The sequence below is a fragment of the Cynoglossus semilaevis genome, chromosome 16 (genome assembly GCF_000523025.1).
Source record: "Cynoglossus semilaevis isolate Cse_v1.0 chromosome 16, Cse_v1.0, whole genome shotgun sequence".
NCBI classification, from domain to species: domain Eukaryota; kingdom Metazoa; phylum Chordata; class Actinopteri; order Pleuronectiformes; family Cynoglossidae; genus Cynoglossus; species Cynoglossus semilaevis.
In genome coordinates, this window is record NC_024322.1 from 89975 (window position 1) to 103727 (window position 13753).

The 13753-nt window shown below is 39.8% G+C and overlaps 1 protein-coding gene across 1 annotated transcript in view; it reads right to left on the reverse strand.

Moving 5' to 3' along the window:
• The window catches only part of ccdc93 (CCC complex scaffolding subunit CCDC93), a 29066-nt gene that overhangs the window by 442 nt on the left and 14871 nt on the right, over positions 1–13753 (reverse strand). The window contains exons 11-21 of the mRNA XM_025063698.1: positions 13122–13238; positions 12968–13030; positions 12462–12535; positions 11713–11794; positions 11525–11599; positions 11336–11407; positions 6663–6771; positions 6492–6574; positions 3682–3719; positions 2523–2607; positions 2228–2341 (exon numbers count right to left, since the gene is read on the reverse strand). Coding sequence (XP_024919466.1) covers positions 2228–2341; positions 2523–2607; positions 3682–3719; positions 6492–6574; positions 6663–6771; positions 11336–11407; positions 11525–11599; positions 11713–11794; positions 12462–12535; positions 12968–13030; positions 13122–13238 — 912 coding nt within the window. The remainder of the gene's footprint in view (positions 1–2227; positions 2342–2522; positions 2608–3681; positions 3720–6491; positions 6575–6662; positions 6772–11335; positions 11408–11524; positions 11600–11712; positions 11795–12461; positions 12536–12967; positions 13031–13121; positions 13239–13753) is intronic.

Genomic DNA, 13753 nt, shown 5'->3' on the forward strand with positions numbered 1-13753 from the left:
GGGGGAGGGGGACAGTGAGGTGCCGGGGGGCGTGAGGGGCTTCCAATGGAATATGGCACACTGGACATAAGTGTATCCCTGCTATAATGCTTGAATAATAACAAGCCTCCAGTCACTAGGTGGCAGCAACTTATACGTGGTTTGTACAGACAAAAATATATACATGTTATCAGGTTCTCTAGTATTTCAATTATATCAGAAAATAATTGAGAACCACTACATTATACATACATTATATACATTATAGTGTCTGTTTGGGATTACATGTTCGAAACCACTTCATTTTGGCTATTCATAAGAAAAAAGTAATGAACAAGCCATTTTATAGTTTTACATAATGGATGAACATGTATAATATTCACACATATGCCAACATACATGTATAATGTAATAATAATTTGAACTCTAATGATCCCACACTTTCCCCACAAATTCTTGTATGAACAGCAGATCTTCTGCAACAGGCTGCCCCTTTGGATGCGCCAAGTATGTGCTTCCTCTGGGAATCAAACCCAGGATTTCTGCTTTCTACTTGTGAGGCAGGCATGTTAACGGCAATGTAACACACAGTGTTATGTTATGTTGACAAATATTTGTCTTTCTGCTCAAGCAATAGATTTTTTGTTGTTCCATTTATGAATGGTGTGATTAAGCCGATGCTGCCCCGTCATTAATTTTAATAATTTGACACCGCAATACAGAGACACACATATACATACATATATATATACACATATATATATAAATATATGTGTGCGTATACAAACATACATACAGTAAATATACGCATATACAAACATACATACAGTAAATATACAGTGATCCCTCTCCTATCGTGGTAGTTGCATTCCAAGACCCACCGAAGGTTTTTTATATTTTTACGTATATATTTGCCCTTTACAAACCTCACCCACACTGTTATCAACCCTCCCTAGACTGGCAGTAAAGGCTGTTAACTGTCATCTGTGTCAGCGTCTTCGTTTGGGCTTAGTAACAGAAGCCTGAGAAGATGCAGAACATTTAGGAGGCATCGTAGGGCGTTAAATTAGGGTCAACTTTCACAAAACACAAGAGCACAAACTTTACAGCAAGGTACGATTTAACGGCAAAGAGCAAAGTGAACTAGTGGCAGACAGACAAGGGGAGATGCTAATTTTTTTCCCACATTTTGCCTGACTTTAACATGTCATTTGTTTTAGTTCGTACAAACGGCCCATTTATCTGCTCCTGACCTGGCCCCCCGTCAAATTTTAGGACGCATTGTGGCCCACGAGTCAAAAAGTTAGCCCATGCCTGATATAGCCTGTCATAAGTAGGACTAATTTCTTGACTTAGTTGACTTAGACTTAGTTACTTCACGTTATATCGTTTTTATAAAATATTAAACGACTAAATAGCTCAGGACTGAATGTATTTTCTTTTTTCATGGGGTATATATATACGATATTACCCGTCATTTCCTAAAGCTAGAGAGGCACTGTTAGATTTCAGTGGTTTTCACATTTGGTTGAAAGCAGGAAGCTTCTAAGACACCAAAGGCCTTCCCAAGCAGACACAATTACATATCTCCAAACATTCAAAGAGAATTTCTCCTAACTTCTCTTTACACCAACTCCCAAGATTACTCCAAAACACCTCTACCCCCTAGGGACAATGGGAAGACTTCCGTCCACTCCTTTTGATCCACATAACCCCCTGTTCTTGGCCGGACCTCAAGGCTCAGTCCACTTCCTTTGTAATAACACCTTGCTCAGTGACAAAAGGTGTCCTCCAACACTGCTGAATCATAGATCAGCAGTGCCACATAGTGGTAGACTGCAGGCACAACCACGGTTATACGATTGGCCACAAGAGGCACCACCTCTTTCCTCCATTGGTCGACCACATTTAAACACAGACGCGGGAAGTCGAAAACCACTCACCGGAAACAGGTATAAAAGTGCACATCATTGATGATGCATTGGAAGCTATTCTTGGAAGTTATTCTTAGAAGTTTAGTTCTTGAATTTGCGTACTTGCAACTGTTGTACGAGATTTTCTTGAATACCTCTCCAGTCGTTTTATTTTGCTCGTTCGACCTGTTTGTTTTGGCGTTTTGTTATTAATCGACCATCTACCGGCTGTTTCATTACTTGCCTGAGACTACCAATTTTGGTGCTGTGACTATGGGGAGAAGAAAGCCTTTCACACCTACACATGCAAAAAAAAAAAATTGTTTCTCTCTCACCTCTTTAAAGTCCTTCACAGTTTTAAAGTAGATCCTTTGTCTATCCAGCACCTCCAGGTATTCATCATTTAGTTGATCTCTTCTCATTTTGTTATCTTGTTTCTTTTTTTCCATCTGGCAACATGAATGACATAAAAGTTTGTAGATTGTAGTTAAAGAAATGTTGAAAGCACCTTTTGTGGCAGATGGTGCATGCTCTACTTTTGCTACATGCACTTTACAACTATCGCCTTTTATCACAAACCAACATTTTTAATAGAAAAAATAAAAAGTTCAGATAAAGGCCAAGACTGACCTTGACTCGGCTTTGTTTGATTCCCTCCACTATTTGCTCCATTTGTCTGAGAAACTGTTCTTTACGTGCCGAAGACGACATGGCCCTGGAAAACAGAGATAGCAGGTGAAAGCCCTGGCCACAACAAATGTTTGACATTTGGCATTTGATATGCTCTGCAATTGATATGCTGTACTTAAGTACTTGAGTCCTTAAGTTACCTTAAAGTGTCCTTGAAATTCAAATAAAGGGTTTTATTTGAATAAAACCCATTTTATTTTATCATTTTAAATCATCATTTTATTTAGAAATGTTCGGAAGGCTTCAGGCTGGGATTTACCATCTGCCAAGTTACCAAGTTACCACTAGGCACCGTCCTCACACACTATATATATATAATATATATATATATTATATAATAATATATAAAAAATATATATGTATATATATATATATATATATATATATATATATATATAGTGTTCCAGTATATTTAATGTAATATATTTAATGTATGTAATATATTTAATATGTATATTGTATGTATTGTATGTATGTAATATTGTATGTATTGTATGGTATTGTATTGTATTGTATGTATATTGTATGTATGTAATATTGTATGTCTGTGATATATTTAATGTAATATATTTAAAGTTCCAGTTAATAACACAATCCAAAACCACAAACTGGTTTCCTTTATATCCCAGAACTACTTCCCTCACAAGACACTCCCTCTTTCTCACTTACTCACTCACTGAACAAAGAGGCACACAACAACAAAAAAACAGGCAGTTATCCAACCACTAACCTAACAGAGTTGTGTAGAAAATGTCTGCAGAAGAACTGCCATGTGTTTATGTTAATTTTGTCTAAATAAAATGTCAAGTTCATGCATACTTTACATTAGAAGAATTCAGAAAGGAACGGAAACAACCATTTTTTCTACATTTTATTTTCTCACCCAATGATATTCTCTTCCCTATATCGGTAACATCATTGATTTAATGTACCTTTAATGAAAACCCGATTCTGTTCCATATACTGACAAACAGGATTAATGACTATATCAGAAAAACTACGTATCCTGTCAGGTCCTATTGCTTTAGTGCCATTTAATAACGTCCAGTGTTTGAGATTTTCAACATGCAATACAAAATATAAGATTGCTCATACTCACTGTTGAAAGTTGTCATGGATTGAATTAAGCAAGTTCACCTGAGGACAATATAAACAGAATTTTGGTGTTAAAGAGAGTGCTCAAATTTTAACATTTCAAGTCATATCACACACACCAAAAGACAATTCAAGTCACATTTTTCCACTTTTTAATCGGTAGCATTGCTATAGCCTTCAGTGTAATAAGCATGCCCTGAAGTAGCACTTTTGCCTTCAAGTGGTTGCTATGCTGTCTTTTAAGTAAAGGAATATAAATACATGGCGGTTCTCACATTTACGGCGTCCTCAACCTACAGTGCTTCCATCATTCCTACATACGACATTAAAACAAATTTCGCACAGAAGAAGGTAGTTGGGGAGCAGAGGAATACTTTGACATGATGGACATCTCGTGGAAGACGGGTTTGTTTACATTTGCTGGTTGTACGCCATACTTTAGATTGTGTTTTTTGGGAACCCAAACGTAAGTCCGACTCTTCTGATGGTTTTATGCCCTAAATTATGATGTCATCACTGTGTTAGTATAGTTGAGTGACAGAGGTACTTATGTACAGTATGTGGGTTCCAACTTCAAGTCGCATCGTAAAAACTCCGAGTGACAAAAACTGCAAAAATGCATGAAATGTCATACAATGTTTTGCATTGTATAGAGTTTATACAGTATACAGTAATACCTTGAGATACGAGCGTCTCGACATACGAGTATTCCGAGATATGAGCAAGCCTTCAAGCCTTCAGCAAGCCTGAAATACGAGTAAAGATTTGAGATATGAGCACGCTTACAGATGTGTTTGTCAACTTCCAAACGAGTCTCCCGCGAGTCTTCCGTATTGTGTTTGCATTATCTATGTGATTGTCTCTATATTTTGTGCATTATTCTTCATAATACTGACGAGTCCTTGGAAAGTGAGTGGTAAGGATGGTAGGGAGAAGAAAAACAACGCATGATGACCATGGAAATAAGCATGAAATTGTAGATAGATCTTAGTGTGGTGCTCGCGTGAGTGATCTAGCACACATGTATGATCGCAGTACATCCACGATATGTACCATCCTAAAGCTGAAGCATGCTATCAAGAATGCAAATCCTTCCAAGGGCGTGACGATCATATCAAAGTTACATTCGAATATAAACGATAAGATGGAGAGGCTACGTACGGGTCAACTCCCTTCCCTTCCTCCCTGCTCCTCCTGCGCACATACGCCATTAGCCGCTACTGTATCGTCTGTGTTTATGATAAGAACTCATAATTAAAACCACATTTTATTTTATATTATATTATATGTCTTTATAGCAATTAAAAACATATTGTTTTCCATTGTTATTAGCAGATTTTTTTTAGAGGGCTGGAGGAGATTTTTTTTTTTTTTCTGTTATTTCTTATGGGAAATGATTTGCGATACAAGCACCTCGAGTTACGAGCTCGGTCCTGGAACGAATTATGCTCGTATCTCAAGGTATTACTGTATTTGATTTCCAGGCAAAATAGGTTAGTACTTTGTAGAGAAACAAGCACAGTGATGGGACATTTCCCCAGTGTGTTGAAGTCGCCCTATACCTATTGCAGAAAAACAGCCCTTAAACAAGTTACCACTCTTGCTTGTTTGTGAGGATGGTGTTCTTTGGGTCAAACTCGCATTTCTTCATCTTCTATACAGTGCAGATCAAGGTGATGCCAAATAGCTCAACCTTGGTTTCATCTGACCTCAGCATTTTCTCCCGAGCATAGTCATTTAGATCTTCACTGGCAAATTTAAAATGGGCCTGTACATGTTTCATCTTAAGAATGTTATAGTCGGTACTGCAAGATTTCAGTCCATTATTCAGTCTGTTGCCAACTGTTTTCTTGGTAACTGAGGTTCCAATTGCTTTCAGATTATTAAAAAAAAAAAAAAAAAAACTGCTGACATGCAGTTTTATGTTGATCCCTAACCTTTCTCATCCTCATTCCCTCTCCACTAGGCCAGATCTTGTAAGTATGATGCTCCAGGCTGTTGATGGTGATTTTGTGAGACTTATACTTTCAAATAATGGCACCAATAGTTCTGACCTTCTCATCAAGTCTTTTGGTGATGGTTTGTAACCCATACCAGCCCTGGGCAGGTCTATTATCCTGGCAATGACATCTTTGACAGCTCTTTGTTTCTGCCTAGGTGCTATAGTGATTGGAATTTAAAAAAACTGATTAACTGAGCAAGCACATTATACACTTGGCAAGTTAATATCGAGAGTATTGGCAATTGGTTGGTTGTACGCATTGTTTCCCACATGGGCAATAGCCAATTTGGGAGGCAGAATCCTGGGTGAGTGTATCGGAATCAAATATTTATTTCACTCTATAAAATAAAAACATTTTAGAAATGTGTATATCCCTTTGATGCATGACCCATGATATACTGAGTTAAAAAAATGTTACTAAGTGTTTTTAGACATAAAAATAAGAACTGATTTGGTTCCGTTTTTATACACCAAATTTTCTTTTTGAATGTTGACACAATTATTCTGCAGTTGCAAAGGCTGACCACTGTATGGCAGTGTTGGGTGATTCTCAGGCGTCCACTGTAGAGGCTTATATGCAACACTGCCATCAAAACCTATTCTTATCATAGAAAATGACATTTTAATAGCTGTCCACTGTAGTGACCGTCATGTATGAAAGGGATATTGTTATTATGCATTTTCAGCTGAGATTCTAACTATTGCTATAATCAATAAATAACCATAACAATTTGAGTCTCTCCTTCTCTTAATTTTTTTTCTGTGGTCTCTGATTTCACCAGTAGTTGCTTTTGATTAAAGTGTTTCCTAACCTCCTTTTCCAGATATATTTTCTTGTCATCTAATGTGTTATACAGGGTGAAGAACTGCTTGGTTTCCTTGTGTGTCACAGAAACTAAAAGGGAAGAAGAAATATATATTTTTATTTTTTTTAATGAACGTCAATGTAGAACATTTGTTGAAACCAGCTACAAAAAACATACCTTGGCAGTAGAGTTCAATAAATCTTTTTTGGTACTGTGTCAACTCGTCTCGGGTTGGCACCTCATCAATCTTGCGCTGCAAGACAGCAATCTCCCGGTTTTTCCGGGCCTGAGCAGAGAAAGGAAAATTACTTATTTATTATTAACACTTGAAATGTTTTAATTGTAATTAATTTATGGATGGTCAATAACACCTTTCTTTTAAAATAAAAGTTTCCAACAAACACCTTAAATATAGCAGGCCTGGGATGACAACAAATTTCGCTGGACGACATACTAGCCAACAAATTATTGCCAAGAGAAATAAAGCAACTGGTAAAATGACCAAGCTAAGGAGAGTGAGGGAGAAATGGAGCTCGGTTGAGCACTCATAGATGTTTCCTCATATCATGAGGAAAATCTTGCAAAAGTTGCTTACTCGTAACTTGGGGAGCTCGTATCTCGGTGCCCCACTATGTATGTATGTATGTATATATATATATATATATATATCCCTTTGATATATATATATATATATATATATATATATATATATCCCTTTGATATATATATATATATATATATATATATATACTGTATATGGACCATACTTGGGTCAAAATTAAGGTCCAGGATATCAACACCTTCACAGATCACATCAAAGCAGTAGACAGGAACATCAAGTTCACCAGAGAAGATGTGAAAGATTGCATTTCCGGACTGGATAGACAACGCAACATTTTCCATGGGTGTACAGGAAACCCACTTACACCAACTACTAACTCCATTTTTACTGACAGCATCAACTAGAGCACAAATGAGGAGTCATCAGAACCCTATAGTCATGGGCAGACACGATTAGGTCAGCTATCAAGACCTCTGGTTATCCCAGATGGGCCTTTTTTTTAAACCAACAAGCAGAGGTCTGCAGAAGGGGAGGAGAACAGGAGGGGGAATGTCGCCATTCCATACATAGCAAGTGGTTCAGAAAAAAATCAGAAGGATCTTTAACCAGCACCAGATCCCCGTACACTTCAGATCCGGTAATACCCCGAGACAAAACTGGTTCATCCCAGACAGACAGAGAGAAACAAGCTGGACAATGTGGTATATGCCATTCAGTGCAGTGAAGAGCATACAGACCTGTACATTGGGAAGACCAAACAACTGCTACACAGGACTCAGCTGTTGACCTACACCTCAAGGCCAAAAGACAGTCCTTTGAGATAAAAAATTTCACATTTTCATGACTGCTGATTATCACCGAAACCTGGCTTCACTCGAACATACCTGATGCCAGCATGCAGCTAGCAGGCCGCACTCTGCTCTGCCAGGACAGGACTGAGAACTCCAGTAAGAGAAGAGGAGGGGGGCTCTGTATCTATGTACATAACAACTGGTGCAACAACGGGACAATTGTAGACCAACACTGTTCCCCAGACGTCGAGTACATGTCTGTTAGAAGTCGGCCTTGTTTTCTGCAGAGAGAGCTGACTGTTGTGATCATCACGGCTGTGTATATTCCACCCGACGCCAAAGTAAACATAGCACTCTCTCTCCTACTGGACACCATAGATGAACAGCAGCAGGCCCACCGCAACGGTGTTATGCATATTATCGCAGGGGACTTTAACACGGCTAATCTGAAGACTGTACTCCCTAAGTTCTACCAGCATGTCAAGTGTTCTACAAGGGGGGAGAACACCCTGGATCATGTTTACACCAACATCAAGCATGCATACAGAGCCATACCCCTCCCCCACCTTGGCCAGTCAGACCACCTCTCTCTTCTGTTTTCCCCAGCCTACAACCCCTCAGACGCCTGGCAAGGCCCACCACAACAGACAGACGTGGGACGTATTTCAACAGGTGCTGGAGACACTAACAGGAACGGTGCTGGACTATATTCAGTTCTGTATCGGAAATGTGACTGTGGACAAAACCATCTGGGTTTTCCCCTAACCAGAAACCCTGGATGACCAGCCAGGTCCGCACACTCCGCCAAACCTGTAACGCTGCCTTCAGGTTAGGAGACAGAGCACTGTACAAAGCTGCTCGAGCTAATCTGAAGAGAGGTATAAGGAGAGCTAAGGCTGACCACAGGATGTGCATCAAGTCCCACCTATTCAGCAACAACTCACGAGAGATGTGGCGGGGGATACAATACACCACTAACTTCAGAGGCTGCGGCGGGCCAACAGCAAATCCGAGTGCGACACTGGCAGAGGAACTGAACTGCTTCTTTGCCTGCTTTGAAGCTTCCCAGCAGCACTCATTTGCTCCAGCCCTGCCCCCAGCCCCATCTGGTTCCTGCACCACTCCACTCACTTTACAGGGACATGAAGTCAGACGGGTGCTCCTGGCAGTGAACCCCAAGAAGGCTGCTGGCCCAGACGAGCACCTGGAAGGGCATTTACATTGCATGCCCCCCGGACGCCTTCCTCGCGCGGTGCTCGGGTGCCGTCCCTCTGGCAGGAGACCTAGGGGAAGACCTAGGACACGGTGGAGCGACTACATCGCTCGGCTGGCCTGGGAACGCCTTGGGGTCCCCCCAGAGGAGCTGGAGGAAGTGTTGAGGGAGAGGGAAGTCTGGGTGTCCCTGCTCAGACTATTGCCCCCGCGACCCCGGCCCCGGATAAGTGGTTGATGGTTGATGATTGATGGATGGATGGATGAATGGATGGTGCTCAGAGCGTGTGACCACAAGCTCGCACCCACCTTTACCAGGATCTTCAACTTATCCCTGGGCCAGGCAATCATCCCACCCTGCCTAAAATCAAACACAATAATCCTGGTACCAAAGAAGTCTCTCATCACCAGCCGGTATGATTACCGTCCGGTGGCCCTCACTCTGCTTTGAGAGATAAAGGACTTCCTCACTAACCGTCCCCAGACTGTGAGACTTGGCACCCACCTCTCCCCCACCCAGACACTGAGCGTCAGCTCCCCACAGGGCTGTGTGCGCCCCCTCCTGTACTGTTTCTACACCCACGACTGCAGTCTGGCCCACAGTGACAACCTCATCATCAAGTTTGCTGATGATATTACGGTGGTTGGACTCATCTCCAGGGGTGACCAGATGGCCTACAGGGAGGTGATCCTGAAGCTGGCAGCCTGGTCTTCGAACAACCTCTCTCTAAACACCAAGAAGACCAGAGAGATCATAATCGACCTCAGGAAGCACAGCATCGACCGAGCCCCCCCTCTACATCAATGACGAGCATGTGGAGAGGTTCCACACATTCAGGTTTCTCCGCTGGCATCTCCTGGTCAGAAAACATCACATCCATCACTAAGAAGCCTCAGCAGCGCATGCACTTCCTTAGAGTTCTTGGGAAGCACAACTTCAACACCAACCTGCACCGACCTTCTACCGCTCCTCCATTGAGAGCCTGCTGACATACTGCATCACAGTATGGTATGGTATGGTATGATCATTGGCTGTCCTCTAACCTCCCTGATGGATATTTACACCCCCACCCCCACCCCCCCCACCTCAGCAGAGCCAATACTATCATAAAAGACAGTTCATACCCTGGCTATGACCTGTTTGACCTGTTGCCCTCTGGTAGGTGCTACAGGTGCATTAAAACAAGGACAAAAAGATTCAAGAAACGCTTCTTCCCTAAAGCTGTAAACACCCTGAACTCCCACATGCACAGCCCAGACTCTGCAAGTCCATTCCGCTAGACAACATAGATGTGCAATATGTGTCAACACTGCACCTACCTCCATGTATATTTTCACTTATATTCTTAGTCTCGGTATATAATTTGTCTTGCTTTCTTTTTCTTGCACTGATACTACTTCTTGCACTGTATTGAGAACGGCTACAATTTCGTTGTACTGAAAGTATAATGACAATAAAGGCATTCTTTTCTATTCTATTCTATTTTGGCCAGGGAAGACAGATGGTTTAAGAGATGGGTAAAAGAGGCCATTTCATTAACCTGGAAAAACCATCACTCAGCAGAGGAGGTGCCTTAAGACACAACCTATTAGTTAGTTTATATCCCTTCCCCTTGTAAATATCTCCATTATTATATTCTTGCCATTTTGCAATTTCATTGTGTCATATGTCCTGTAGGTATGGCATATTTGACAATAAAGTTGACTTCACCCACATATGAGGCACTCTTAGGAACTACACCCAGATGATTCACTTCCGATCTGCCCGTTTCACACATCAAAGAGGCGTGTGACCGAAACCAAGGACAAGGATTGCAACAACCCATCAGATCTTTCTAACGACGGTTAACACTGTCCCAGATGACCCCAACGGCCCACCCAACAGGAGGGACTTCAAGCACCTACAGTGTATAATTACTTTACTCCCCACCATCCACCGTTAGAACAGAAGAAGCCTCTTGGATGAGAGGTGAAACATCTTGAGAAAATCTCATGTCCAGTTACCCGATGAAACTTTTCAACCTTGACCATGACCTGGATGACTGGGAATCTTCGTAGATACTGACAATGCACTTTTCAACAATCCAGTGAAATAGTCACAGTTTCAGCCTGTGCACACCCAATTACGTACAAAGATGGAAGATGGATAACGCTGCTTCAGTCATTATCTTTTGTAATTGCGAACCAGACAGGAAGCTGCTTAGTGCACTTTAAGGTTTCAAACAAACGCGCTACATGCTTTTTTAAATCTATACAGTACATTTGTTGTGGTTTCACTTCTGTACCATGATTAGACGCGTCTTCTGAAGCCTCTGCCTGTCTGTGTTGTACTGTTTGTCTATCAGTTGGTTACTCTCCTGTTGAGAGAGAGAAAAAGGAAAAAAAACATGACTGGAGAGTACACTTTATTTCATTATTTCATTAGGTAAAAATATTAAAATACAATTTTAGGTAGAAACTAAAAATGTAGACACCTTTGTTTCCTTTGAATCATGCCTGAAAGACATGTTTAACTCCTCAATGTTGGCCTGTATACGGACCATCTCTTCCTGGACATACACAATCAAAACACAATGCACCAATCAGTTTCTGTAGCAATAAATAGTAAATACAGTGAGATCGATGTAATTAAAGTTGTAGATGAGAATGTGGATATTCTTACTCTGCAGTGTGTGCGGAAATCTTGCTCCTGTTGATTTAGATTCCTGTTCATTGTTACCAAAGCCCTAAGCTTCTCATACAAGCTGTTGATCAAAGTAAATCTATATTAGGGCTTTCAAGCATTTGAAAAATGACAACGATCAGATTTTTGTAATCAAGACAATCAAATATATTAATCTAAAAAGCAATATTAAAGCAGGCAACTGGAGTTACCTTAAGTATTATATTAATATGTGTGTATGTAGATATCGAATAATTATCAAATCCCAAAACCTTTTTGATAGAAAAAAAAAGAAAGAAAATCCATGCCCTCTTTTTTACTTACAACCTCTTTACTTTTAATGTAGCAACTCGGTGTCAATGAAGGTGGGAGGCATAGCTTAGTGGATCTGCATTGTACAATGCAGCCTAATGCAGTTGTCTAGCCCAGATCCACTGAAACTTCTACACAGATTGCATAATCATAATTTGATAAAAATAAATAAATATATGAAAAATATGTATGGTTCGATTCATATTGTTCCCAAACTGAGACCACTGTATCGAACAGTTCGATACAGATACATGTCTTGTTGCACTCATATATATATATATATACATATACATATATATATATATATATACATATACATATACATATACATATATATATACATATACATATATATATATATATACATATACATATATATATATACATATACATATACATATATATATAGTTTTTATTTTAATTTCTCCATTACTTACCCACTATCAGTGCTCCCCTCCATTTCTTGTAAAGCTTTAAATTCTTTGTCTAGCTTCTCAGTATGTTCCATTTCCTGAAAGACAGGTCAACGTTTTCAACTACTTCATATTTAACACACACACAGCACTCAGCCTATTAACCCTCGTGTTGTCCTTTGTGATGATAATATGCCTGTGTGTGTGTGTGTGTACTGTACTGCACGGTTATTGACAAATTTGCCTCATACTCTGATTGTGGGACAAGATGCAAACCCATTGCGAGGGTGCTGGGTGTGTACATAATGCGTACAAAGAGATGGTTAAGGTGAGTGATGCCCAACTGAGTGACATCAGCACACAAGAAATGTTTTTGAATAGTGATAAAATATTGACTGCAAGAGTCTATGTGATGGCAGCTTGCTTTGTGAGCTAAGTGTCCGACAAAGGGTATGTCCTTACCTTACATGACAAAATGGCAATATACATATTTGGTACAACGTCCAGGGATTATGTTTGTCTCTTTTTACCTCTACCAAATTTTTCTTTGCCTCCTCACAGTCCATTTTCACTTCCAGATGCCTTGTTTTTAGCTGCAAAACATGAATGTCAAACATGAATCGTATATGGTAACATTGAACATGGGTGAAGTTAAATGCACACTTAGGAAATTAATGTGCCAACCTCTTGCAGTTGTTTACTCTTCTGTTGGATTTGTTTCATGAGCAAGGATACCACCCTGCGATATTGCTGCAGAAAGCCAAAGTCCCCAGTGCTCTTTTCTGATCTCAGCTCTGATTGCTAGAGACAAAAAAATATATAATGCATAAATACAATGGGACACAAAAATACTGAACAGAAGGTAAAACCAAAAAAAGCTGATTGAGTGCGGGCTTATTATTGATGTGTCTAAATGATTGCATGTTCAAAATATACATTATATTGTCACTTTACAACCACACTCGTTTTACAGACAAGACGCTATTGGTCATAACTTGCTTTTATATAATGCATAGACATCAACACTTTCTGTAGCTATTGAAAACACCTAATTATTTTATATTAATTATATTAATTAATTTTATATTAATAATATAGCTTGTCAGAGGAACAACATTTACACATTGTTTAAAAATATAACATTTTCTTTTTGTGACACAGGCACAGTCAGAATTATGTTATTCGTCAACCACCCATGTTTTTTCAAGTATCGTATAAAAACAATTATGAAAGGGTTTGTTTGATTTTGCATTCTTTTTCTGTATGCAATACACTGGAGTCAAGATGGCAGACACTGTGATAAAAAAAAAAAAAAA